This window comes from Acanthochromis polyacanthus, chromosome 22, assembly GCF_021347895.1.
Source record: "Acanthochromis polyacanthus isolate Apoly-LR-REF ecotype Palm Island chromosome 22, KAUST_Apoly_ChrSc, whole genome shotgun sequence".
Classification (NCBI taxonomy): Eukaryota; Metazoa; Chordata; class Actinopteri; family Pomacentridae; genus Acanthochromis; species Acanthochromis polyacanthus.
The window spans coordinates 28040054-28067532 of NC_067134.1; the positions used below are offsets into that span (position 1 = coordinate 28040054).

Sequence of the window (27479 nt, forward strand, 5' to 3'; positions counted from 1 at the left end):
AAGTTGATGTATAATTTAATTTTAACAATTGTTATACAAATTTACTACTTTATTAATTATGTCCCAGATACAACACGACGCCATGGGCGAAGAGAAATTACCGTTTTTATATAGAATAAACCATACAAAATTAACTATTGGATAAAGAAAAGCACTCATTTGAGATCAAAACATAAATCACAGAGCAATGTGGCTGGGTCAAGCAGAGCGACCTTGTAGAAGCGAAATGAGGTGTGGTTTATTTATTTTCTGTTCATATCATGTGTTTTTATCGCGTGATATCGCTGTTCACACGAGAGCCTCTCTGAGGAGCAGCCCTCCCCATCCGGACGGCGCGCCGCTGCGCTTGCTGTGTGCTTTGACTTTCGGAGCAAGACGGCGGCGCTTCGCGATCGCATTATGTGGAACTTCGGGGTTACAGGAAAAAAATTACACCGGACATGAGACCAGTAATGTAGTAAGTTTTAACGGACTTTTGGTACACAAATCGGATTTGACCGATGGTCCGACGTCATTGGCGCACACTGCATTTATATTATTTATGAAAAGCTCACTTATTTGCTTTCTTGCTGCAAATTGGATGAAAAGATCAGTTCCTCTCTGATAACTCTCCATCAGTATTGCAGGACTGTCAACTTAATTTTAATTAAGGGACCACATTCAGACCTATTTGATCTCAAATGTGCCAAATATCAGAACATAATAACCTGTAAATAACCACAACTCCAAATTTTCCCCTTTGTTTTATTTCAAAAAAGTACAATCTTAAAATTTTCACCTTCAATGAATTATCTTTTGACAGAGCATTATGAACAACCTGAAGTTTCTTTAGAAAAATAAGTGAAATTTTCACAACATTACGCCTCAGTTTATCATTTACACATGAAAACTTACAGATCACAGTGTGTCTAACCACAAAGAGACAGAAAACAACCACAAAGAGACAGAAAACAACTACAAGAAGACAGAAAACAACCACAAAGAGACAGAAAACAACCACAAGAAGACAGAAAACAACCACAGAGACAGAAAACAACCACAAGAAGACAGAAAACAACTACAAGAAGACACAAAACAACCACAAAGAGACAGAAAACAACCACAAGAAGACAGAAAACAACCACAAAGAGACAGAAAACAACCACAAAGAGACAGAAAACAACCACAAGAAGACAGAAAACAACCACAATGATGCAGAAAATCACAGCAAAGACACGTAAAACAATTACAGAGCAGCATTACAATCACAAGATGACAAACAAGCACGAAAACGGAGACAGTGGCTCAAAACATTTAGTCGCAGGTATCTGGAACTGAACAATAGAATATTTTACAACTTGTCAAGATGTAGAAATCACATTAAATTTACATTCATTTCCACGTAGTAGTCATCCTGACACGACACAAACTAAAGTGGGAACTGCTGAGGAAAAGGTCAAGTTGTTCCCCTACCTTGTAAATGCATAAATTTGTACATAAAAAATGTGTATAAGTTGTAGCAGTGCATGAGAAATAGGGTTCCACCAAACAGAACTCAGTGCTGACTGACATTATACAACACAGTGTTTCACAGTAGGGATTCATTTTCACCTCGGTCATTTTTATACTTTGCGTTGTCGTCCCTTGGGCCGGATTGGACCCTCTGACGGGCCGGTTTTGGCCCATGGGCCTTACGTTTGACACCCCTGCAGTTGATAGTTAGCATAGCTTAGCATTAAGACCAGAAACAAAGGAAAGAAAAGCCATCTGACAGTCAATTTAACTGTTTCCACATACTGTTAGACCCGTACGTTTCAGTATTTATGCTAAGCTAAGCTAATCAACTCCATATTGACATGACAGTGGTACCAATCTCGGTCAGAGAGCAAGTCAACATGTGTCCCAGAAATGTCAGTCCCTCAGCTCTGAGTTCCGGTCCAGCTCAGACGAACCTGTCCCCACTGAAGGTTCGACCGGTCTTCGTTGTCGCTCTGGTTGCTCGGCTCTTCCTGCCTTCATAGAACAGCGGTGGCACCAGAGTCACTCTAGAGGATGAGGTCGGCAGCACGTAGGTCCGTCTGGTTCTGGCAGTGGCGAAAGAAATCGGCCTCCGTGGCCGATCTGATGAGCTGATGGAAGAGGAAATACAACATGAACTTACTGTACCACTCAGGTTTGTTGGCCGTGTTACTGCTGACATTCTGAGATTAGACGACTTTTAAAGAGCAGCTTTCTGTTCACCTTGATGGTAGACCTTCTTTTCCAGCGAAGGTCGTCAACACCGTCCCTCCTGCGATGAGCAGGATGGAACCTCCCCAGCCGACGAAAAGAGCAGCTCCAAGTTCATATCTGAGCAGCACATGTGGAGGTATATCTGTTAGTGTGGTTCCCTGTCTTGGACTTTATAATAATGCTCATGTAACTTCGAAGAACTTACTTCTGTGACACAAAATTTGGATCCACAAACTCAGTGATGATTCTGTTGGCCCACCACGAGTAGGTGATCATACCACAGAATCCTACCAAGAAAAAGTCGATACGGTAAACATCTGGAATTTACCTCAGCATTAATAAAGTATCTATCTATCTATCCATCTATCCATCCAACCATCCTCCATCCATCCATCTATCCATCCATCCATCATTTGATATAAAACCATGAACATGTTCGGACATGTTTACCTGACACCAGGTAGGTTATCCCTCCAGCAAACGTCACCCTGGCGTTGACGATCTCTGAGCCTCCTATTTTGGTGCATTTCATCCCTATCAGCGTGAGGACGCCTCCGAAGAAGCCGGTGATGACGGCGCAGATGGCCAGCGCTCTGCAGGCGTGGAGGTACGCTGCAAGGAAACAGGTATGACTGAAATGCAGCAAACACTAAAGACAGAAAACCAACCATCGGAGCACTTAGAACCATTTTGGATCCTCCTGTTGTTCATGTCAACAGGAAGTCTTTGTTAGCTGGAGCCACATTCAGTCAGGGCCTGTGTGAAAACTCTTCCTTCTGTTGTTTTGTTGTTTGAGTGTTATTGGTGTTGGGTGGCAGATATTTATCAGTAACCAGAGACGTCTAGTAAAGTCACCGTTCTTTATGTAACACATTGAGAACAGATGTTGACTCGGGAGTGTCAGCAGAGAAATAAGATTAATGTATTATATGTGATTACCCCAAAACTTGAATATTAAGGTTAAGACTTTACTGTATTCTTTATAATAAAAGCTGAACCTGGCTACTTTAAATAAGATAAGACCCTGCAGTTACTTATTACAAACATTTACAGAACTAATTTGAATATTAAGGTTAAGATCCCCCGATATGAATTATTCTAATGTACCTGATAAGTATTGAGTTTAAGACCCAACAATGATATGTGGTATATATTTATATACTTTATTTATATTTGTGTTAAGCCCCTATATACACAGATTATCTTGAATACTGTTTTCCGTCACATTTTGTATCAGAGATGTTTCCACCATTCAGGCTACGACGCTACAAATGTTTATTAGACACATTTATCTGACAAGTCTGAATATTTAGTATCAGACCGGTGGAATTATCATACAGCTTTACCTGAATAACAAACACTACTGTTCAAAAGTTTGTGGTCACTTAGAAATGTCCTTATTTTTATGAGAGAAAAGCAGTATTTTTTTTCATTGAAGATAGCATCAAATGAATGATAAATCCAGTGTAGACATAGTTAATGTGGTAAATGACTGTTCTAGCTGGAAATGTTTAATGGAATATCTCCATTGGGGTACAGAGGAACATTTCCAGCAACCATCACTCCTGTGTTCTAATCCTACATTGTGTTAGATAATGGTGTTGAAAGTAGGGACGTCCAATATTATTGGCCCGATATTGGCATAAAAATGTAATATCGGTCAATATCGTTGTCTTTTTTTTTTTTTTTTTTACCTATCATGAAAACCACTAAAATAATGAATGGATTGCGCCGGCATTTACTGACTCATAGAGGGAGGGAGAATGTGAACCGTTGTTTGAGAGAATTAAAATTTTAAAAAAGCATAAATTCTTAATTTTTTCCATAACTGAAATTGAAGTAGTTTTCTTATTTTCCACCGACGATGTTTACATTTGAAAGCCTTGCTGCATTTGAGAATGCACCCAATAAAATTGGGCTCGATGTGTTAATTCCACAACAGGAGATATGTGATGTTACCTAAAATTAGTTAAATAGCCCACATGTGTCGGTTGATATCGGAATCGTAAATTGAGAGTTGGACAATATCGGCGTGTCGATATTGGTAAAAAAAAAAAAAAAAAAAAAAAAGCCAATATGGGTGTTAGAAATGTTGAATGAATTATGGAAAACATGGAATTATCTGGATGACCTCAAACTTTTGAATGGTGTGTAAATATTAATTCTTTAGATATTATGCATGATATGAATTTACTTCAATAATTACCTACAAACTCAGAACTGCTGCAATTCTGTAGCTGATTAAAAATTAATGTAGCTGGAATATCACTGTATTTTCTGTAAATATTTTATTTTAATCTATTTGTTTCTAAGTTAGAGAAGGAAAGGAGTATTGAGAATCCCTGAGAGGTGTTTTTATGCGCCCGTTTCATCCTAATGATTCTTACATTTCCCTTTAAACAGAGCAGCAAAACATGAAGAAAAGGTGATGAAATTCTGAGATGGTCCTACCTGGCAGCGCCAACATGGAGGGGTAATCCTTGCAGTCGGACACCCCCGTGTCATCGGAGACGCAGTCCCTCCACAGGTTGGAGTAGAAGTTGGAGGTGGTCAGCACAGTGAGACTATCAGAATAGCTCCAGTACTCTGTGGGAAGAGTGGAACACACCAGCATCCATCCACACAGGCAGGACACGAAGCAGCCGATCTCCAGGTACATCACCTTCATCCTGTACTTCATGGTGAGCGCTGATCCTCCTCCAGAGACACTCAGAGATGAATGAAGCTAACAGAGCTGTGGCTGTGGGAAGTGATCTGTCCCTCTGTGTTGTTGTTGACGTGAAGCAGCAGAGGGGACGTTTGTTTCTCTTCTTATCATTGAGATGAGAAACAAACATCCTTCGAGTTCACACAAGGATTACATCACAGTGGGTCGTCCTGCTGTTAGGTAACCTTTTGTTGTTAGCTCTGCTTCCCACACACTTTAAGGACATTTGTGTCAAAATATAGAAAGTTCATTGAAGAAAATACAAAAACGTAGAACTTTTACGTCTTTTCGAGCGCTTTAAAACCCAGCAAGTAAAAACCATCCAGAGTGCAGATATGACCATAAATCATTGTTTTTTTACAGCAGAAGCAGAAATTTCAGTTTTTTGATTCACACAAATTCAGGTAGAACTGTAATAGAGATTACTTTTGATTAATGAAATGATTGTTGTGTTTTGCCTGTAAAGCGTCCGATTTCCCCTCATAATTTACCAGAACATAAAAAACAAACGCTTAAGTGTTTTTTCTTGAAAAAAACCTGTTTTTCTTTTTCTTTTTATAGAAAAACAGTCATGTTTTAGGGGCTGTTTTTTTCATTTTGTGTCTCATTTTTGAATTATTTTGTCTTGTTTTTGTCGTTTTTTGTCTGACATTTGTTGTTCACATCATGTTTTTGTCGTTTTACATCTCATTTTCGTCATTTTGTCTCATTTTATAATATTTTGTCTTGTTTTTGATGTTTGTCTTTTTTGTCGTTTGTCCGTTGTTTTGTCCCATTGTAACTCTTGGTCTAACTTTTTGTCTCTTTTTTTGTTTTGTTTTGTGTCGTTTGTCTCATTTTTGTCTCATTTTTGTCATTTTGTCTCATTTTTATAATATTTTGTCTTGTTTTTGTCGTTTCTTTTTTGTTGTTTTGTCTCATTTTCATAATATTTTGTCTTGTTTTTGTCGTTTGTCTTTTTTGTCGTTTGTCCGTTGTTTTGTCCCATTGTAACTCTTGGTCTAACTTTTTGTCTCTTTTTTGTTTTGTTTTGTGTCGTTTGTCTCATTTTTGTCATTTTGTCTCATTTTATAATATTTTGTCTTGTTTTTGTTGTTTGTCTTTTTTGTCATTTTGTCTCATTTTTATAATATTTTGTCTTGTTTTTGTCGTTTCTTTTTTGTTGTTTTGTCTCATTTTCATAATATTTTGTCTTGTTTTGTCGTTTGTCTTTTTGTCGTTTGTCGCATGTTTTTGTAGTTTCTCGCTTCTATCATTTTTTGTCTTGTTTGTGTCATTTCTTCTCTCATTTTTGTCATTTTTCCATTGTTTTGTCCCTTTGTAACTCTTGGTCTAACTTTCTGTCTCTTTTTTTGTTTTGTTTTGTGTCGTTTGTCTCATTTTTGTCGTTTTGTGTCTCATTTTTTCTTTTTTTTGGTCTGACTTTTGTCGTTTGGATCATAAAGGAGACACTCTGATCTGGAAGTTGTAATGTGGAAATGACAAACTGAGGCTGGATGTTGGTGAAATTGAATTTATTCTTCTTAGCAAACTCCAGGTTGTTCTTAATGTTTTGCAAAAGATAATTCATTATCCGTGAACATTTTTCAGAATGTACTTTTTTACACTAAAACAAAGGGGAAAGTGTGGATATGATCAATATGCTGTGATTTTATTGCTCACTTGAGATCAAATTGTCCTGATTGTGAACTAAAATGGGTTTTACACCTCTGCTTTAAACAATCAAAGTTCATCTGTTACACGATCACGACAGAGGCCAGTTTGTACAGAGAAATGCTCGACCTTTTTGACGACCCAGGTGTGTGTTTTTGTCGTCGGATCGAACCTTCTTCTTTCTCTCTGATGGAAGCAACAATGGCATGTCTGCTGCAGAGACAGTAAACAGTTTACTGCATGACAATACTTTAAAATGTGGAAGCTCACATTATAGTTTATGCAATTAAAAACAAGGTGAACAAACCTCTTTTGGTGCTGAACTCTGCATACAGATGCACATTGAACCGTACAACCCAGGAGGATTACGCAACTCCCCACCAGGCCGACGTACAGAGGAGGTCCGATTTCATAGCTGAGGGAGACAGCAGTTAAAAACAAGGCTTATTTTTCTTTCATTTACTTCTTTATGCGGGTTGTTTACGAGCCACACGTTACCTCAGTTTGGATGGATCTGCTTTGCTGTGTAGAAAAGCTGCAGCCACCGTGTTTACATACAAACAATACCCGGCCACGTCGGACACGCCTGCATGAGGGAGCATCGAGGAAACATGGGAAAAAAAACAAGACCGACCGTCGAGTGGGCGTCATGAGAACACCTGAAGCTTTCTGTGCACAAACAACAAACAAATCGTACTCACAGCCCAACACATGGAAAGCAGACGCTGTTATTAACGTCCTGTTTTTACTCCTCTGGTCTCCACCGATGCGTGTGCACTCCATTCCAAAAAACATGAGGGTTGCACCGATCAAACCGAGGCAGAGGCCGGTGATGAGGAGCCCCCTGACCGCCTGGATGTACGCTGGTGACATGAAGACACATCCAAGGCTTTAACCCTCCTGTCGTCCTGAAGGTCATATTGACCCGTTTTGAAGTTTGAAAATGTGGGAAAAATATCTATTTTAACAGTGAAACTTCTGATGTCCACATTTCCAACATTTTTAGGAAATCTTTGAACATTTTTTTGGCAGAAAAGTAGAAATGTTAAAAATGTTTCTTAAGCACATTCACATAAAGTCAACCAAAATCCAGCAAAATTCACTGCATTTTAGTTGATTTTTTTGCGAATGTTCTTAAAGAAAATATTAAAAGTTTTACTGATACGTATGTAATCACTTTAAATATTTTTTGGATTTTTTTTTAAAGATTTTTACTCATTTTTTGAAAATATTTACAAGACAATTTTTTTTTTTTAAATAAAACTTTTAAGGGAAACTTTTAAGGAATTCTTGGAATTTTCTTCCTGTAGGTTTTGCACATTTTCAGAAATTTAGGGAATTTTTTTGTGGAATTTTTGGATTTTTTTTCAGACAAGGAAACAGTATTTTTTGTGCCTGTAAATGAGGACAACAGGAGGGTTAAAAAATCATCTTTCTGCTCTTGTGCTGCTGAAGTGGTCGTTGATCAGTGAAGTTTACATACGTTTGACGGTCCACAGAACCCCGAAGTCAACACAGTTCACCAGAGCGGTGGAGTCTTCATAGCAGTCCTTCCAGAGGTCCGACCAGAACCAGGAGATCTCCACCACAGAGGAACCTCCCTGACCCCCCAGCTGGGCCACCCTCCAATAAGAACAGACATACGACCAATAGAATCAGAACAGAATATCGATTCAGGTTTTCACAGTCCTGTTCTTCCACCAGATGAACGGCGAGTGCAAAAAAAAAAAAAAAAACTGCAGTTCCTCAAACGTCCACTAGAGGCTCTCAAAGCCCCTATACTCCCATACTAAAATGTCCAACTTTACAGCAGAAGTAAACATGTTTACAGCCTGGTAAAATAAACTGTTCTGGTGTCTGTAGCTAATGTCCACATTCATGACCAACATACGGGCTGAATTTTGATATAACTCACCTTTTTAAATTGTATTAGGCCTTAAAGTTATGCTGAATTACTCCAAGGAATTGTGGAGTTATGTGACGATCACCATCTGTCTGTCTGTTAAAAACATTACTGAAAAACAGAACAACCGATTTGGTTGAAATTTTCAGGGAAGGTCAGAAATGACACAAGGACCATCTGATCAGATTTTGGCAGTGATGCGGCTTATAGTCTGGATCCACGGATTAGTTTAATATTTCTGTATCATTGCGAGATCGCAACACGGCATCACTGTTAGTGATGTGCGATCTGATACCAAGTAAACACAGGGCTCTATCACTAATACAATACTGCAGACTAACTTTTTCAGTAGTTGGTAGGTTTAGAACAAAGGTTTGAGGCTGTATTTGATCGTCCACATGGAATGAAGATGGGGCTGTAAATGCTAACAGGATCTAAGAATCAGACTACAGGGATGAGAATTTTCCGCGGATCCATGGAATTCCGTGGATTTCATCATTGCCAGGGTCATTCTTGTGAATCGTCTAAATTCGAGGAGAAAATTTTTTTGGTGGGTGAGGTACGTTTATGGTCGGCGAGTCGTAATATCGAACGGCTGCTAATATCCACCGCGCTGAATGCTAGCTGCCACTCAGTGAGAGCAGTCATGTACAGTACTGTAATCGAATCACCGTGAAGTGTAGAGTCCAGGGATGGGAATTTTCTGCGGATCCGCCGATTTCATTTGAAGTTTGAACACTTTATTGTCGCTGATACTCCCGTGAGATGGTACCGACGTTAACGATAGCTTGTTAAAGACGATTTTAAACGGCCCAGCGATTGGAAGTCGCTGCGCCGCCGCCGCTGCCGCACACATTTCTCTTCTCCTATGGTTATCGTTGTTGATAATAAAGCGTGACAGACATTGTCAGTTCGTCACACCCACCTGGTCCCACCTGGTTACAGGTGAAACTCCTCACTAGCTGAACATCTGCTTATCGACAGACGCTACATTTACCGATGTTCCCTGAACGCCTCACAGTTCAGACTGGTGCTGCTCAGACAGAGCTAGCCTTTGTAGTCGACAGACAGGAGAGAAACTGAAACTAAAGTATCGTTCAATATCAATTCCAACGCTGGTATCGGTATTATTGATATTTGGATTGATCCACCCACCTTTACTCACTGTAACCATGACAACAAGCTGCCTGCTGACGATCACTTCATTGCGATTTGACTACAAATCCACCGCTGCAGAACACAATTTTTTTTAACTTTTTTAAATTTTCCAATTTAACAAAACCGAACACCCCTCACCTCCCGTACAAACACAAACTAAACAAGTACCTCATTCAAAACAAGCCGATAACAGTCAAAGTAATGGGAGAAAAAGTAAATAGAACATAAGGTAACTGTTCATTTCCATTACCCATCTAGTTATGGAGAGATGGGAGTCAGACTTCCTTGTTATCGCAAACTACTTCAAAAAGTCTCCTCTGGGAGTTCTTCAAATGTGCTTTATTGGTTGTAAAGAACACCAGTAGGCAAATGTGTGGGTCCAATGGGAAGGCAAATCCTGCAGGTTTTGTCATCAAAACGACTAAACTTCATACGTGACCAAAAACAAGACCTCCTCTGTACTACCTCTGAAATATGTGTCTGAAAGCTCAGGTTCATATTTATGCAATCTCTGTGGTGTAATATAGATTTGGTGACACATTTTTTGAAGATTTCGTCCGTCAGAAATCACACCAGCACTGCGCTCTCTGAATGCTTTTTTTGTTGCTTTGGTGCATTTCACATCAGATATCATTCTCATTGAGACACCAGAATGAATTGCTGTGTGTGTTTCTTTGCCTACCTCCAGTGGTCCATGGCCAGAGTGCAGCCCACCAAACCCCAGCCCAGAATGCAGAACAGCAGAGCCGCCATCTGAGCCGCCCTCCTCCACATCCTACCGTCTGGTAAGCAGAAGAACCTTCGCTGTAGAGCTTTAAATGTGCCTCAAACTGCAGTTGTGAGTTAGTTTCTGAGCTAATTCCCCTAAAAACACAACGTCTCGGTGTGTAGTTCAGTCTGTTCGTAGAGATGAGGTCTTCCTGCTGCTGTTGCTCGTGTGTTTGGGTGGAGGTTTGAATAACAGCAGAGCCGACTCTGTTTACTGTCAACCAGACCTGATCAGGCTGACAGAGTTTTATTTGTTGTCTGAAAGGTTACAAAAGACCGACAGTTCTACTGGAAGACGCGTTCAAACACACTGGAGATGATAAACATGAACAACAGGCAGCAGAAGCTTTACACAAATCCCTTTAGTGGAAAAACATTCATATATCAAAGATTTAAATATTACAAAACATACCTATAAGTGTGCTTTTACCACATATTCACAAATTAACCCTCCTGCTATCTTCATTTACTTCTTCTAATCGAACTTCTAATATTCTCTTAAGGTTCTAGTCTACCCTAATTTATTAAACAACTTTGTTCTAATTTCTAAACAACCAGTCAACACAAAACTTGGCACAAAGAAAGCTAGATTTAGTAGAAGCATTTTACATGTAGCTAAAGTCTGCCACATTTTATAGTTTCCATAGCAACAGATTTGACGAGATACAAAATATCTTCAGAAGGAAAATAGCTATCAACACCAGATTCAGTGTGCTGACTCTTTATGTTATTATGAATGTTTTAAGTAGACAGATTTTTACTTCATCTAATATTTCTGCTCGAATAGAAAAAAGGACTCTTTTCATGGTTATCATTCAAGTATACAAAAATAGGAAAAATCTGTCGACTTAAAACATTCATAATAACGTAAGGAGTCAGCACACTGAATCTGGTGTTGGTAGCTATTTTCCTTCTGAAGATATTTGTTCCACAAGATAGTTTCTATCTCGCCAAATCTGTTGCTATGGAAACTATAAAATGTGGCAGACTTTAGCTAAATGTAAAACGCTTCTACTAAATCTATCTTTCTTTGTGCCGAGTTTTGTGTTGATTGGTTGCATTGTTTAGAAATTAGAACAAAATAAGTTGTTTAATAAATTAGGGTAGACTACCACCTTAAGAACATTCACAAAAAATCAACCAAAATCCAGTGAATTTCGCTGGATTTTGGTTGATTTTTTTGTGAATGTTCTAAAGAAACATTTTTAACATTTCCTTTTCCACCAAAAAATGTTCAAAGATTTCCCAAAAATGTTTAAAATGTGGACATCAGAAGTTTTACTGTGAAAATCTGTATGGTTTTCTACATTTTCAAACTTTAAAACGGGTCAGTTTTGACCCGCAGGACGACAGGAAGGTTAAACAGAAAGACATGGTGTTCATCACATTCATTATTATCTGTCTCACGTCGCTCAGATATAAGAGTTTTTGATGAACGGTGTAGTTTCGCTCCTCGAGCTGCCTGACAGTGACGACGCTGTCCGGCTGCTGCTCCTCGACTCAGATAGGGTCGATATGCTGGATCTTGACGAGATCTCGGACACCGAGCCGGACCCTGATCCGGATCGGGACGCTGAGCTCGACCCCGCAGACCTCGTCGTTCGCCCCGTCTTCGATGAACGCCCCGACTTCGACGTGCGGCCAGATTTGGACGTGCGTCCTGATCTGGAGGAGATGACAGACACATCTGAGCGCTCAGACCTGGACGACAGCTCAGAAATGGACGACACTTTGGTCTTGGAGGTGATCTTGGACACCGAAGACAGAGCTGTAGTGGACTTGGTTTCCTCTGGGTCCGGCAGAGCTTGAACTTTGATTATTCTAAAAAAAAAAAAAACAGAGAGAGACGTACGCGCTGTTAAATCTGAAGAGGTTCCAGAACCCCTTTTGCTATGAACAGTTTGCATGTTTTTGATTTGTTAAAAAGTTCATCCTTAGGATTATTTTTAAAGCCCTGAGACTCGCTTCATGATGATCTTGTCCCACGAGGAAAATCCCAAAATATCCCAACCGTCACCTGTGCGACTGTCTAGGAAATGTCAGCAAAAACATGCTTTTCTTTGAAAAAGGACATTTCTAAGTGGCCAAAAACTTTAGAGTGGTAATTTATGTATTATTTTAGTTCTGGTTTGCTGTCTTCCAGCTTCCTCAGGGGAAATGTTTAACTCTTTAGTCATTCTCCATTTTGTTGACTAGCTGCTTGCAGGTTTAATGAAACCTGCCTGTCAACACCTTAAACAAGAAAGATCAGAGCTTTAGGACTGAAAAATAGGACATGGCACACTCAAGTCAAGTAGGAGATGACATTTCTCACCTGTGAGATGTATTCTACCAATCAAAAGTTTGGGTCACTGAGAAATGTCATCATTTTTGAAAGAAACATTAACATGAAATGAATGATAAATCCAGTGTAGACATAGTTAATGTGGTAAATGACTGTTGTAGCTGTAAATGTTTCATGGAATATCTCCATAGGGGTACAGAGGAACATTTCCAGCAACCATCACTCCTGTGTTCTAATGCTACATTGTGTTAGCTAATGGTGCTGAAAGGCTCATTGATGATTAGAAAACCCTTGTTCAGTTATGCTAGCACATGGATAAAAGTGGGAGTTTAATGGAGAACATGGAATTATCTGGATGACTCCAAACTTTTGAATGGCAGTAAACATCCGGACATCCTTCAGAAAAAGGAGAATAAAGTGATGTTTCCATGTGTGCAAACAGTTGTCAACATTTGTGTTCTTTGAGCGCCCTCTAGTGTTTCAAGTGCTCCACAGTGACATGTGTTCTCTCCTCATTTAACGAGAACGGCTTGAAAAACAGCAGAGCCGTCTTTATTTACACCCACAGCCTGAGGTTATGCTGCATGGTGAGACGGAGTGACACCTGCACACTCCCACCTTTAAAAGCAGCTCGGCTTTAACAGCCCTGTGGAGAATGAGTCACTCCCCTCTGAGCAGCAGGGTGCTGGTATTTATAGAGGAAGTGGAGTTATTTATTCACTTCCTCTGGCGGCAGCAACAACAACATCATGTGTCTGGACTCACGTGGCCTCTCCTCCACAGAGCGGCTTGCACACCGACCACAGATAGAAGAAACCGCCGGTGGAGTGAAAGGCAGCGCCCACCCAGCCGAGGAACAGCGGGGTGCCGAGGTCATACCTGTAGGCGTCACACCGAGAGAGAGAGGTTTAAAGATTTCAGTTAACTGTAGTTACACCGCCTGTCCAGAAAAAAAGTCACCACCTGCATTTAACAAAGCAAATAGATAAAAACCGTCCATTGGAGAATCGTCATCTTCTGCGATGTTCCAGAGTGATGGGGGCAGTAGTTTAGGTTGGTTTGGTCCCGACTTTGTGCTGGTTTTGACTTTTTTAGGTCTGGTTTCAGACTGTAATCTGACTGGTTCTGAACAGTTTTTTGGACTGGTTTAGGTTTGCTTTTGGTCCCGGTTTTAGATCTTTTCAGGACTGGTTTAGGAAAGGTTTCACAATGTCTTGGACTTTTTTAGGAGTAGTTGAGGAGTGATTTTGGTCCTGGTTTTAGATCTTTTAAGGACTGGTTTAGGACTGGTTTTACAATGTCTTGGACTTATTTAGGAGTAGTTTAGGTTTGATTTTGGTTCTGGTTTAAGACTTTTTGAGGACTGGTTTCAGACTGTCTTAGGCAGGTCTTGGACATTTTTTTAACCACAAGAACACCAAACCTACCACCAAGCATGGTGGTGGCAGTATCACGCTCTGTGGAACTGGAGCTTTACACAAAGTAAATGGAATAATGAAGAAGGAGGATTACCTCCATGTTCTTCAGGAAAACCTAAAACCATCAGCAGAAGGTTGATCTTGGACACAGTTGGATGTTTCAACCAGACGATGAGTCCAAACACACATCAGACGTGGTAAAGAAATGGTTCCATCAGGCAGGAATGAAGGTCTCCCCAAAGTCCTGACTTAAAATATTAGAGCGTGCAGCTTTGTTTTTGGACAGTCTACATTTAAGCCTGTTAACTTACTGCAGTCCGTCGAAGTTAGGGTCGAAGTATTCTACTGAGACGTACTGGGCGTAAACTGCATATCCAGATGAAGCCAACAAACCTGAAGGTAAATCATGTTGAGAGTCAGAGAAAAACCTGAAGTTACTCTGATGAGACATAATACGACAACAACGAGACAGAAAATAACAAAAACAAGACACAAAACGACAAAAATAAGACACAAAACGATAAAAATGTGACACAAAATGTCAAAAACAAGACAAAAAATGACAAAAACGAGACAGAAAATGACAAAAAAGGCAGAAAATAACAAAAATATGACACAAAACGACAAAATAAGACACAAAACGACAAAAACAAGACACAAAACGACAAAAACAAGACAGAAAATGACAAAAACAATACAGAAAATGACAAAAATAAGATCAACAGGTTTGTGCTAGCAGGTCATAATAGTTATTTAAAATATTATGTTGATTAAAAAATGTTCCGACAATTACAAGAGACATGAAAGAAATAATGTAATTCTAAAGTTCTTCATTTTACATCTTCACAGGCAATCTGTCCAGTTTTATTTTTCATTTTTGCTCGATGTTAAATGTAGTTATTGTTAGGATTTACTATGAGCAGCTGTAAGTCTGTGAGCTGATTCCCTGTCAGATAAAGCAGTGCTGAGTGAGATGTTTACATGTTTACATGTCAACAAGGAAACTGCTGACATCCTTATGAACCGGCACCACCTTATCCATCTTAGTTTGATATTAAAGAAATGTCACAAAGAGCAGTTGAAGCTGATGGAAATGTTATTTTTGCTGTTTTTGGGATTTATTTTTTGCCATTTCTGTCTGTTAATGATGTAAAGTTAAGCCTAACTTCCCTGTTGATATGTTACAGGGATATTTTGCATCAAACCACTAAGAGTAGCCTCCTTTCTCAGATATTTATTGTTTAGTATTTTATTACAAATATGTATATTATGCTTTTGTTGAAACATTTTCTACATACACAACCATTTAAAAGCTTGGAGTCAACTAGAAATGTCCTTAAATTTGAAAGAAAAGCAGTTTTATTCAATGAAGATAACATTAAATGGATCAGAAATCCAGTTTAGACATCCGTTTCAGTTTTCAGATACCAACTGGATGATTTCAGGTCATAAATGTGTGAATTTAAGAGTTTAATATGAATGCTGAATGTCTGAATTGTATACTATAGCTGCATTTGTGTTGTTAAAAGCAGATGTTTACCGCTGATGACGTGGCACCATCCACCGGCGTAGATCTTCTTGTACTTGGAACGGTCTTTTCCCCCGATGAAGGTGCACTCCATCCCCATCAGACTGAGGACAAAGCCCAGCATGCCCAGGGACAGAGCGGCCATCAGCAGGCCTCGTACGATCTGGATGTGTCCTGAAGCCGCACAGAAGGACAGAAAGGTGTTTATGAATGATGCTGGGTGTGATGAAGAGCTTCAACTAGAAAATACAAGGCAAGCTTTCTCCTCTCACCCTCCACAGACCAGAGCACGGGGTAATCATAGCAGTTACTGACAGCAGTGGAGTCTGTGAAGCAGGACCTCCACAGGCTGGACCAGTACCAGGCCACCTTGATGATGGACGAGCCCCCCATGCCCCCGATGGAGGAGATTTTCCATCCCTCCATGGCCATAGTGCAGGCCACGAAGATCCAGCCCAGCACCGTCATCAGGAACCCCCAGATCTGGACCACTCGGATCTTCATCTCAGAGCCTCTCTGTGAGTAGATTCCTCCACAAGTTTAGATTTTTATCCTGGATCGCTCATCCACGGTCCAGCTTAGATCATTTCCTTCTTTGTTCTGTCCGTCCTTCACTCACACAGAGGCTGTTTTCATCTGGAATCAGACTGATGTGGAAGTGGCGTCCTGCCGTCCAGGAGAGGACTGGTGGATGTCAGGTACCCAGCAGAGGTGTAGAGTAGTTTTCCAGGTGTTCCTGTACATGTGGGTGAGAGACGACGGTTGTTCAGGTTCCCATGAGTCACAGGTGACGGTTGTCAAGCATGAATGTGGACGGAAAGTGCTCACCTCAGCTCGTATCTCAGGTTACTGGAGACGACATGCCCCCATTAGATCTCTCTGTACTGTCACTGATATGCAGTTTAAAGGAGGAGAATCTGTTCATAGCATCAGTAGGTTTAGTAGTTTTCTTCTTCTAAATATTCTCAAATTATTTTGTGGTGTTTCTGATTACTTATGAAATCCCTGGCCTTCTACGTCCACCATAGAGTAAAACTAAAGAGACAAAGGAGACGAAACAAAAGAAAAAAGAGACAAAGATGAGACAAAAAAGGGATTAAAAAATGGGCAAATGACAAAAGCGAGAAACGAAATGACAAAAAAACAAGACAAGAAGTGATCCAAAAAGGAAACACAAAACGAGAAAAACGACAAAAACTCGAAAAAACAAGACAAAATATCACAAAATGAGGCGCAAAACGACAAAAGTGAGAAACAAAATGGCAAAAAATGAGACAAACGACACGAAACAAAACTAAAAAGAGACAAATCATGAGACCAAAAGTTACACAGCGACAAAACAATGAACAACTGACAAGAATGAGACAACAAATGACGAAAAATGTCAGACAAAAACTGACAAAAGCGAGAAACAAAACTATAACTTTCTGCAATAAAGTGAAAAACGAGAGGTTTGTTTGAATAAAAAAACACTTCAGCATATGTGTTTTTTATTGTAAAGTTGGACACTTTATAGGAAAAACTAAAACGTTTCATTCATCAAAAATAACCTTTATTGATACCTGAATTTTGTGCAATCAAAAAAAAGCAGAAATTTCTGCTTCTGCTGTACAAAAACAATGATTTATGGTCATATCTGCACTCTGCATTTTTACTTAGTGAGTTTTAATGAGCTTAAAAAGTGCTAAAGGTTCAACGTTTTTGTCTTTTTTCAATTGACTTTATAGATTAATGCACGTGGCATTAAAGTCCGTGTAACACGTGTTTTACGTGAACAGCAGGACGATCTGGTGTGATGTCATCCTTGTGTTGGAACATGAAGGATGCTTACTGGACAAAACCATCTCAGAGATAAGATGAGAACCAAACGTCCGCTGTGCTGCTTCAGAGGGACAGATCACTTCCCACAGCCACAGCTCGTTAGCTTCATTCACCTCTGAGTGTCTGAGTGGAGGATCAGCGCTCACCATGACGTACAGGACGGTGGTGATGTACATGGAGATCGGCTGCTTCGTGTCCTGCCTGTGTGGATGGATCCTGGTGTGTTCCACTCTTCCCACAGAGTACTGGACCTTCTCCGAGGTGGGCAGCATCGTGTTGACCACCTCCAACTACTACTCCAACCTGTGGAGGGACTGCATCTCCGACACCACGGGGGTGTCCGACTGCAAGGATTACCCCTCCATGTTGGCGCTGCCAGGTAGGATCATCTTTATTTTCATGTTTTACGGCTCTGCTGATCAGGTTTAGGGGAAATGTAAGAATCACTGGGATGCAATGGGTGTAGGAAAACATATCTGAGGGATTTTTAATACTTTATTCCTTCTCTAACTCAGAATTTTCTTAATCAGCTCCAGAACGATTATTACCGCCCGGCAAAACTGCGTTTTCCGGAAGGTATTGTTTTGAGCTGCATGGTCTTGGTTGGTTGGTTGGTTGCTTGTTTGTCTGTAACAATTTGGTTTCCGCGTGATAACTCGATAAAATATTGATGTAGCCTCACCATATTTGGTACACAGCTGTACCATAATAAGACACAGGTCAAGTTCGAATTTGGTGACCGTGACCTCATTTTCAAGGTCACAGGGGTCATCTTGGTCACCGGGCGGTCCAAGTTTGGTAAAACTTCTTGTTTATTTCTTTATTTGATAGGGACAGTGCACATTCGTGAACAGCAGAAAATATGCTGGATTGTAGCAACAATGCTAGTTTACCTCCACAGTCCCCAGGCAGGTAAAAAAAAAACACAAAAGAAAATAGTTCACAATAAAAGCACGTCACAAAAAGTACACAAAGAAAACATAGCAGTGAAACATAGAACAAAAGGTCACAATAAAAGGACAATAAGTCACAATAAAAGGACAATAAGTCACAATAAAAGGACAATAAGTCACAATAAAAGGACAATTAGTCACAATAAAAGGACAATAAGTCACAATAAAAGGACAATAAGTCACAATAAAAGGACAATTAGTCACAATAAAAGGACAATTTCACGATAAAAGGACAATAAATCACAATAAAAGGACAATTTCACAATAAAAGAACAAAAGGTCACAATAAAAGAACAAAAGGTAGCAATAAAAGAACAATAAGTCACGAGATGAGCTGAACACGACGGGATGAGCCGAAGTGGGCCGAAGGGAAGAGACAAGCTCTGAATATTTTCGTCTGGGGGGAGGAGGGGGTGATCACATAGACATATGTGTATATGTTTATGTGATCACAGGACGAGATGAGCCGATGTGTGTTGATGTGGGCCGAAGGAGGAGGGAAGACAGTAACACCGAATATTCTTTCCGCCTGGTAACGTCCGACCGGGGGGGCGAATGTTCGGATACCAAAATTAATATCCGGATACCGTTGTAGCTAACGAATATTCGGATATTCGGGTCCTGCCCTACGACAGAGGGCAGGCCTCTGATTGGACAGGGAGTGATGACACATGAGAGCGACTCCTTCACCAAAACCAAACCTCCATTTAAAAAAAAAAAAAAACTGCCAGCAGTGCCGGTGCACATTGCTGCTCATGGGACTGGGGAGAATTTGAATAAGACAACCAGACCTGTACTGTGAGCGAATGAAGAGGTCGAGACTTTTCTGTCTTTGGTGGCGGACTTTGTGTCACACACAAATGATATGTGTTATAAATAACACATAATAAATAATATAAATAAATAGTATAAATATATTACCAGTCAAAAGTTTGGACACATCAATGCTTTTTATTGATCTGTATTATTTTTTACATCGTAGATTAACACTGAATATTAACACTTTTTTGTTTAAAACATAATTCCTCATGTATTCTTCTATAGATTTAATGTACAAGAAATCTACAATATAATATAACAATAATCTACAAGAACATAATTAAATAAAAACCACTGAATGAGAAAGTGTGTCCAGTAGTGTATATTTGTGATGTAAGTACTGATAAATATCTGCCACCAACACCAATAACAGTCAAACAACAGAAGGAAGAGTTTTCACACAGGCCCTGACTGAATGTGGCTCCAGCTAACAAAGACTTCCTGTTGACATGAACAATAGGAAGATCCAAAATGGTACTAAGTGCTCCGATGGTTGGTTTTCTGTCTTTAGTGTTTGCTGCATTTCCGTCATACCTGTTTCCTTGCAGTGTACCTCCACGCCTGCAGAGCGCTGGCCGTCTGCGCCGTCATCACCGGCTTCTTCGGAGGCGTCGTCACGCTGATAGGGATGAAATGCACCAAAATAGGAGGCTCAGACATCGCCAACGCCAGGGTGACGTTTGCTGGAGGGATAACCTACCTGGTGTCAGGTAAACATGTCCGAACATGTTCATGGTTTTATATCAAATGATGGATGGATGGATGGATGGATGGTTGGATGGACGGATGGTTGGATGGATGTTGGATGGATGGATGGATGGTTGGATGGATGGTTGGATGGATGGATGGATGGTTGGATGGACGGATGGTTGGATGGATGGATGGATGGATGGATGGTTGGATGGATGGTTGGATGGATGGATGGATGGATGGATGGAGGATGGTTGGATGGATGGATGGATGATGGTTGGATGGATGGATGGATGATGGTTGGATGGATAGATAGATAGATACTTTATTAATGCTGAGGTAAATTCCAGATGTTTACCGTACCGACTTTTTCTTGGTAGGATTCTGTGGTATGATCACCTACTCGTGGTGGGCCAACAGAATCATCAGTGAGTTTGTGGACCCAAATTTCAGGGCACAGAAGTAAGTTCTTCAAAGGGAAATGAACATTATTATGAAGTCCAAGACAGGGAACCACACTAACAGATATACCTCCACATGTGCTGCTCAGATTTGAACTTGGAGCTGCTGTTTTTGTCGGCTGGGGAGGCTCCATCCTGCTCATCGCAGGAGGGACGGTGTTGACGACCTTCGCTGGAAAAGAAGGTCTACCATCCAGGTGAACAGAAAGCTGCTCTTTAAAAGTCGTCTAATCTCAGAATGTCAGCAGTAACACGGCCAACAAACCTGAGTGGTACAGTAAGTTCATGTTGTATTTCCTCTTCCATCAGCTCATCAGATCGGCCACGGAGGCCGATTTCTTACGCCACTGCCAGAACCAGACGGACCTACATGCTGCCGGCATCGTCCTCTAGAGTGACTCTGGTGCCACCACTGTTCTATGAAGGCAGGAAGAGCCGAGCAACCAGAGCGACAACGAAGACCGGTCGAACCTTCAGCGGGGACAGCTTCGTCTGAGCTGGACCGGAACTCAGAGCTGAGGAAGAGACTGGACTGACATTTCTGGGACACATGTTGACTTGCTTTCTGACCGAGATTGGTACCACTGTCATGTCAATACGGAGCTGATTAGCAACAGCAGCCAGTTAGCTTAGCTTAGCATAAATATTGCAACGTACACTAGGGCTCAATAGTTTGGGGTCATTCAGATAATTCCATGTTCTCCATTAAACTCCCACTTTTATCCATGGGCTAACATAACTGCACAAGGGTTTTCTAACCATCAATGAGCCTTTCAGCACCATTAGTTAACACAGTGTAGCATTAGAACACAGGAGTGATGGTTGCTGGAAATGTTCCTGCTGAACTTGAATGAGTCTGACAGTCCTGGTCTACTGGACAGAGAGTTATCAGAGCGGTATCGATCTTTTCATAAATAATATATATAAATTCTTCTCAACAATAACTGCTGTTTGAATTTAAGAGCCGTTTTGTCTTTTATCAGGAAGCATCCGTTGTCTATTGAGGGCTTTAAATCTTTTTTTGTGGGTTTGCTTTGTTCTTTAGATGCTCACTGAGGTTTAGTACAAAAAAAGAACATGAGTATAACAACACTTAATACTTGTTTACAAATCTGTTGATCAAAACCTGACCAGGTAACACTGCTCAGGTGTGTCGCCTTCACCAGGGCGGTGTTACATCTGGTTTTCTTACATTCAACTGAGCTGTTCTGTTAATTAAACTAAATATACTAACGGCATGAAAATCACATTTTTTAAAACCTTTCAACAACTGGTAAACACAGAAATGTATGACATTAATGTAAAAGTAATATTCGCCACTACATCTTTTACATTTATACAGTTCTTTGAGAGCAAATCTACACTTCAGATCTGACTCCTTATTTAGTTTAATTAAAAAACCAACGTCAGACTTGGATCTGGATAATCTCTTATTTATGACTTTAAAGCTCCTGAAGTTTGTTGTACTTGTACTTTTCTACATTTTGACAGATGGATGGCGTCCTTTGTGCTGCATGAAATCAGTCCTCTCACTTGTATTTTTGATGTAAATTTGGTGTATTTCTGTTTGGTCATTTTGTGGAATGTTTTCATGATTTTTGTGAATTCAGTAAAAAAAAAAAAACAACTAAACTGGTTGAATTTTCCTGTTTAGTATTTTTGTATTTATAAAGGTGGTTTTTCTCTCTGTTGTGTGTCTGTCTGTGTAGCCCTGCGACAGACTGCTGACCTGTCCAGGTGTCCCCTCCCTTCAACCCAAGTCAGCTGAGATAGACTCCACCCCTCCATGACCCTAATGAAGACTGAGTATAGATAATGGATGGACTTTTCTTTCTTCTCTGGCTTCCACACAGAGCCCTGTACTTGTTTTGAGGTACTATAAGATGTCACTCAAAACCAATTTGCCAAATAATAGCAAGAATGTTTTGTTTTGTGTCACCAAAATATGCTTTGGATCAGACTGAGGACAAAGCCCAGCATGCCCAGAGACAGAGCGGCCATCAGCAGGCCTCGTACGATCTGGATGTGTCCTGAAGCCGCACAGAAGGACAGAAAGGTGTTTATGAATGATGCTGGGTGTGATGAAGAGCTTCAACTAGAAAATACAAGGCAAGCTTTCTCCTCTCACCCTCCACAGACCAGAGGGTGTTTGTGAAGGTCAATCTGGTGGGCCTTCCAACTAAACCAGTCGTGACCAAAGAGTAGAGCTGAGATGGATCATGTCTGGGTCAGTTTCCTTTCACAGCATCTACCTGTAAACAATCTGCAAAATGAAATGGTACATCTCGAATGCTTCTCTTTTTTCCTCACTTTATGATAATTGTCCACATCTATCACACTCCTAAAGATCGGAGCAGAAACAGTGAATATTCCTGCGTTGTTGTAATCATAGCAGTTACTGACAGCAGTGGAGTCTGTGAAGCAGGACCTCCACAGGCTGGACCAGTACCAGGCCACCTTGATGATGGACGAGCCCCCCATGCCCCCGATGGAGGAGATTTTCCATCCCTCCATGGCCATAGTGCAGGCCACGAAGATCCAGCCCAGCACCGTCATCAGGAACCCCCAGATCTGGACCACTCGGATCTTCATCTCAGAGCCTCTCTGTGAGTAGATTCCTCCACAAGTTTAGATTTTTATCCTGGATCGCTCATCCACGGTCCAGCTTAGATCATTTCCTTCTTTGTTCTGTCCGTCCTTCACTCACACAGAGGCTGTTTTCATCTGGAATCAGACTGATGTGGAAGTGGCGTCCTGCCGTCCAGGAGAGGACTGGTGGATGTCAGGTACCCAGCAGAGGTGTAGAGTAGTTTTCCAGGTGTTCCTGTACATGTGGGTGAGAGACGACGGTTGTTCAGGTTCCCATGAGTCACAGGTGACGGTTGTCAAGCATGAATGTGGACGGAAAGTGCTCACCTCAGCTCGTATCTCAGGTTACTGGAGACGACATGCCCCCATTAGATCTCTCTGTACTGTCACTGATATGCAGTTTAAAGGAGGAGAATCTGTTCATAGCATCAGTAGGTTTAGAAGTTTTCTACTTTTTAGTCCACCATATAGTAAAACTAAAGAATGTAAACTTTTGCTTAGGGCTGGACCCGAATATCCGAATAGTTGTTCGTTACGACGGTATCCAGATATTTATTGTGGTATCTGAATATTCGCCCCCACCACCACCACCACCCCCACCCCCGTCGGACGTTACCGGGCGGAAAGAATATGTCCAATATATATTCTTACCACCACCCGAATGGCCGGGTGGCTACTGACTCTGACGTCACGCTTCACTTCGTTGCATAAACACAAAACAAGATGCTGAAGACCTCCACTGTTTGGGAATTCTTCAGTTTAACTGAAGACAAAACGAGGGCAAAATTTGGACCCGGGGACCCGACGAACGGATCCGAATATTCGGGCCATCTCCACCACAAGCCCCGCCCCCAGTCGGACGTTACAGGGCAGAACAAATATTCGGATATTCGTCTTTAATAGGGCCCGAATATCCGGAGACCATAAACCACTATTCAGGCCAGCCCTACTTTTACTCAAAGAATATGAAGAAATGCGTAATTAAAGGGTTTTCCAGTGATGTTCCTACTACAGTATCACAGAACTGGAGACTCACAAGAGACCAGTTTAAAGGAAATGAGTCGAACCTGAAGCAGCAGAGGCCTCGATTTTCCAGATTCTGAATTTTCGCGCTGGGCCCTGCAAGTCAAAATCCTCCTTCCTTCCACTACCTGTACCTGTTAATTGTAATCTTTCATGATGCACACTTCCTGTTCAAGAAGAGCCCCGAGGTGGGAACAATCACGAGTCTTTTTCTCTCCAACTTGAACGGTGAAAGTAGAGTTAATGCATCCTGGGAGGGAAACAGGATATGTGGGCGAGTTTGGTTCCAGCAGGAGTTTGCGTCACGTCTTTGCATGTCTTGGCTCATCCGCTGTGTCTGAAGATGGGCGAATCCTCTTGTGAAACCACCCACATGTTTCCTGGAGAGTGTTTGTGAAGGTAAGTCTGGTGGGCCTTCCAACTAAACCAGTCGTGACCAAAGAGTAGAGCTGAGATGGATCATGTCTGGGTCAGTTTCCTTTCACAGCATCTACCTGTAAACAATCTGCAAAATGAAATAGCACATCACAAATGCTTCTCTTTTTTCCTCATTTAATGATGATTGTCCACATCTATCACACTCCTAAAGATCGGAGCAGAAACAGTGAATATTCCTGCGTTGTTGACCTTTACGTGTTCCATGAAATATGTAATAACACGGCCGCTCTGGAAGCATCGTCCTCGACTTTGCCTCGGGCTTTAAGCTGCTGGTTATTTGGAATTTTACCAGGAACTCGCTGTGCTGTGGGTCTCATAATTACAGTGTAACGTCTTTGTGCCGTTCTAATTAGAGGTAAACCTGAGGTAATGAGAGTTCCTGGGAGTGATGAATGTTCTTTGGGCGGGGTTGAAAGAGCGCCTCTTTGTTTCTGAGTCCTCTCGGCTTATGACAAAGTTATTGGTCGTGGTAGGGAGATATAGGTGGAGCGCTGGGCAACTGTACTTCATCTGGTAAGAGTGGCTTAAATTAGTGTTAAGTAGCATGACACTAAAAATAAACGCTCATGTGACACCAACCTGACAGAGACTTGTTGATAAATTTGCCTCATCTGCTCTCGATAGTTGAGCTCTTACATGCTCTGAAGTACCTTTATCTGGATGAACCATTAAATGTGCATGAATGTTGGTCTGTAGAGGATCAGAATGGGGCTCTGTGCCTCATCCCTCTTTGTTTTTCTGCTGAAATGTCCCATTGGGGCTCATCAGACACATCAGTCATTCCCAACCCGTGTTGTTTACGAGACCCTTAATATAAAACAATGTCTTCTCGATAGACCCTGTCATGTTTTATTAGCTTCAGTCCTTCTGTCTGCTTTACAGAACGTTACATCCATCCATTACCTGTACACCACTTTATCCTGTAGATCAGCGACGTCAAACTCTTCTAAATCTGGTTCCACATTCAGTCCAATTTGACCTCCAGTGACCAGTAAAATCTCAGCATAATAACCTATAAATAACCACAACTCCTAATTTTAGTGTAAAAACAAGTTGGTTTTTTTAACATTAAAAATTATTTTTTTAAAATAAAATATTCTGAACAACCAAAAATTTCTTCATAAAAATCAGTTTAATCTCAACAACATTCAGCCTCAGTTTATCATTTCCCCATTACAGCTTCCAGATAAAGAGCTTTGGATGGTAATACAAGTACCACAATTTCTTTAAAAGTATAAAAGGTAACTCAAACATTTTAAAATGGAATGATATAAAAAACATGTTTTCTTAGGAATAGCTAGAAAATGAAATGATAAAACTGTTCATTACAAAGATATTGCAGGAAAACAACCCACTTCTGCATCTAAAGGTGAATGGTTTCAAACTGAAAATGTCCTGCATGATCTAAGGGGGATTCTAATGACTGTTAGAAAATAGCAGCCCTTTATAAAGTCCTTCTCTTTACTGAAGGTGTAGACAGGAGGAGATGGAGGACAAATGATAGGTTACATTTTACTTCTGTGATAAACTGGCAAATGTATTTACAGCTCCAAAACCCAACAACAAAAACAGAATATGAAAGCTAGCGCTGTTCCAAACGTAAGCTAACAGCACTCTCTGCAGACATTAGACAGCACAATGCTGCCGTTTTCAGAGCCCAGGACACCTGATGCTTGTTTACGGATGCGAGGCGGTGGAAAGCACAGAGCTGCTGCTCTCTGCCAGCTGCTTCAACCTCTGGGCCAAGAGGTTTTGCGTAACATAGCCTGGGGTTCCTCCTGGTAATAATGAGGTGGAGATGGATGGCTGATAGCAGGGGAAGCCTCCGGCCGCTACGCAGACGTCTCTGGGGTCAGATGTGACCCGGTGACCCCTGGAGGTCGACCGGTCTAGACGGGACGACTAGAAAGGTCTTTGTGTGAACCTTCAGAAATATTAACCACCTACACCAGGGGTGTCCAACATGAGGCCCGTGGTCCTAAAGTGGTCCTCCAGAGGGTCCAATCCGGCCCTCAAAGTGGAAAAACTACAGAGAAGACATTAACTGCAGATTGTAAATTATAAAACTATAAATTTAACATTATTTCTAGACCATGACAAGCTGTTTGGATCAGAAAGTAAAATACTGGATTGTTCATTGTTTTTGTGTCTTATTTTTGTAAGATTTTGTCTTTGTTTTTGTTGTTTTTTGTCTTTTTTTGTCTGACGTTTATTGTTTGTGTCACATTTTTGTTGTTTTTTTCTCGTTTTTGACATTTTGTGGTTCCTTTTTGTCTCTTTTTTTGTTTTGTTTCATGTCGTTTGTCTAATTTTTGTCATATTTTGTCTTGATTTTGTTGTTTTTCTGTCGAGCTTTTGTCATTTTTTATCTCATGTTTTTGTCATTTTGTGGTTCCTTTTTGGCTCTTTTTTGTTTTGTTTTGTGTCGTTTGTCTTATTTTTGTCATGTTTTGTCTTGCTGTTGTTGTTTTCTTGTCTGGCCTTTATCGTTTGTGTGACATTTTTGTTGTTTTGTTTCACGGTTTTGTCATTTTTTTGTCTCGTTTGTCCATTTTTGTGTCATTTTGTCACTTTTTTGCCAAAGTTTTTGTCTCTTTTTTGTTTTGTTATTTTGTTTATCAGTTTGTTGTTTGTGTGTTAAAGTATTTGTAATATTTTGTCATTTTTTTTTGTTTTTTGATCATTATTAAACTAACATACTGTATCATTCAGTTCCAGGTGACTAAATGTTGTGTTCCTTTGTACACACTCTGATCTGGAAGTTGTAATGTGGAAATGATAAACTGAGGATGAATGTTGATGAAATTGAAATAATTTTTTCTTAAGAACTTTCAGGTTGTTCTTAATATTTTATAAAAAAAAAAAGATAGTTGGTTAATTGTGAACATTTTCAGAATGTACTTTTTTTACACTAAAATGTGGAGTTGTGGTTATTTCTAGGTTATTCTGCTGTGATTTTACTGCTCACTGAAGATCAAATTGGGCTGAATGTGGAACCTGGACTAAGATGAATTTGGTGCCTCTGACCTCACAGCAAAAAGTAATCTAGTTTTAG

General features: G+C 40.5%; 3 protein-coding genes across 6 annotated transcripts; 1 reads left to right on the forward strand and 2 right to left on the reverse strand.

Moving 5' to 3' along the window:
• Positions 1-728: 728 nt before the first annotated feature.
• LOC110961679 (claudin-10-like) lies at positions 729-10428 on the reverse strand. Of its 2 annotated transcripts, XM_051943385.1 has the most exons (6): positions 10315-10428; positions 4663-4858; positions 2662-2823; positions 2417-2498; positions 2221-2328; positions 729-2108 (listed from the first exon to the last, which is right to left on the reverse strand). In XM_051943385.1, exons 2-6 carry the CDS (start codon positions 4823-4825, stop codon positions 1922-1924), a joined length of 702 nt encoding a protein of 233 aa, XP_051799345.1. In that variant the 5' UTR covers positions 4826-4858; positions 10315-10428; the 3' UTR covers positions 729-1921. The 2 variants fall into 2 exon arrangements, with proteins under 2 accessions (XP_051799345.1, XP_051799344.1); XM_051943384.1 differs by lacking the exon at positions 10315-10428 and having other exon boundaries at positions 4663-5141.
• Positions 10429-11618: 1190 nt separating this feature from the next.
• cldn10e (claudin 10e) lies at positions 11619-16134 on the reverse strand. The gene is made up of 5 exons (XM_051943444.1): positions 15903-16134; positions 15643-15804; positions 14414-14495; positions 13450-13563; positions 11619-12221 (listed from the first exon to the last, which is right to left on the reverse strand). The coding sequence occupies exons 1-5, from the start codon at positions 16132-16134 to the stop codon at positions 11813-11815; spliced, it is 999 nt and encodes a 332-aa protein (XP_051799404.1). The 3' UTR covers positions 11619-11812.
• On the forward strand, positions 16033-22061 carry cldn10d (claudin 10d). Of its 3 annotated transcripts, none has more exons than XM_051943382.1 (7): positions 16033-16148; positions 16254-16328; positions 17358-17830; positions 19772-19933; positions 20294-20375; positions 20464-20571; positions 20684-22061. In XM_051943382.1, the coding sequence occupies exons 3-7, from the start codon at positions 17599-17601 to the stop codon at positions 20868-20870; spliced, it is 771 nt and encodes a 256-aa protein (XP_051799342.1). In that variant the 5' UTR covers positions 16033-16148; positions 16254-16328; positions 17358-17598; the 3' UTR covers positions 20871-22061. The 3 variants fall into 3 exon arrangements, with proteins under 3 accessions (XP_051799342.1, XP_051799343.1, XP_051799341.1); XM_051943383.1 differs by having other exon boundaries at positions 17409-17830; XM_051943381.1 differs by having other exon boundaries at positions 16254-17830.
• Positions 22062-27479: the final 5418 nt, after the last annotated feature.

Coding starts and splice junctions, on each gene's coding strand:
- cldn10e (XM_051943444.1), bottom strand. CDS start 16,134: ATGAAGATCCGAGTGGTCCAGATCTGGGGGTTCCTGATGACGGTGCTG. Junction 15,805..15,902: donor CGTGCTCTGGTCTGTGGAGG/GTGAGAGGAGAA, acceptor GTGCGGCTTCAG/GACACATCCAGATCGTACGA. Junction 13,564..14,413: donor CCTAACTTCGACGGACTGCA/GTAAGTTAACAG, acceptor TGACGCCTACAG/GTATGACCTCGGCACCCCGC.
- cldn10d (XM_051943381.1), top strand. CDS start 17,599: ATGACGTACAGGACGGTGGTGATGTACATGGAGATCGGCTGCTTCGTG. Junction 19,934..20,293: donor GATAACCTACCTGGTGTCAG/GTAAACATGTCC, acceptor TTTTCTTGGTAG/GATTCTGTGGTATGATCACC. Junction 20,572..20,683: donor AAAGAAGGTCTACCATCCAG/GTGAACAGAAAG, acceptor CTCTTCCATCAG/CTCATCAGATCGGCCACGGA.
- LOC110961679 (XM_051943384.1), bottom strand. CDS start 4,891: ATGAAGTACAGGATGAAGGTGATGTACCTGGAGATCGGCTGCTTCGTG. Junction 2,824..4,662: donor CTCCATGTTGGCGCTGCCAG/GTAGGACCATCT, acceptor GTTTCCTTGCAG/CGTACCTCCACGCCTGCAGA. Junction 2,329..2,416: donor CCAAATTTTGTGTCACAGAA/GTAAGTTCTTCG, acceptor TGTGCTGCTCAG/ATATGAACTTGGAGCTGCTC.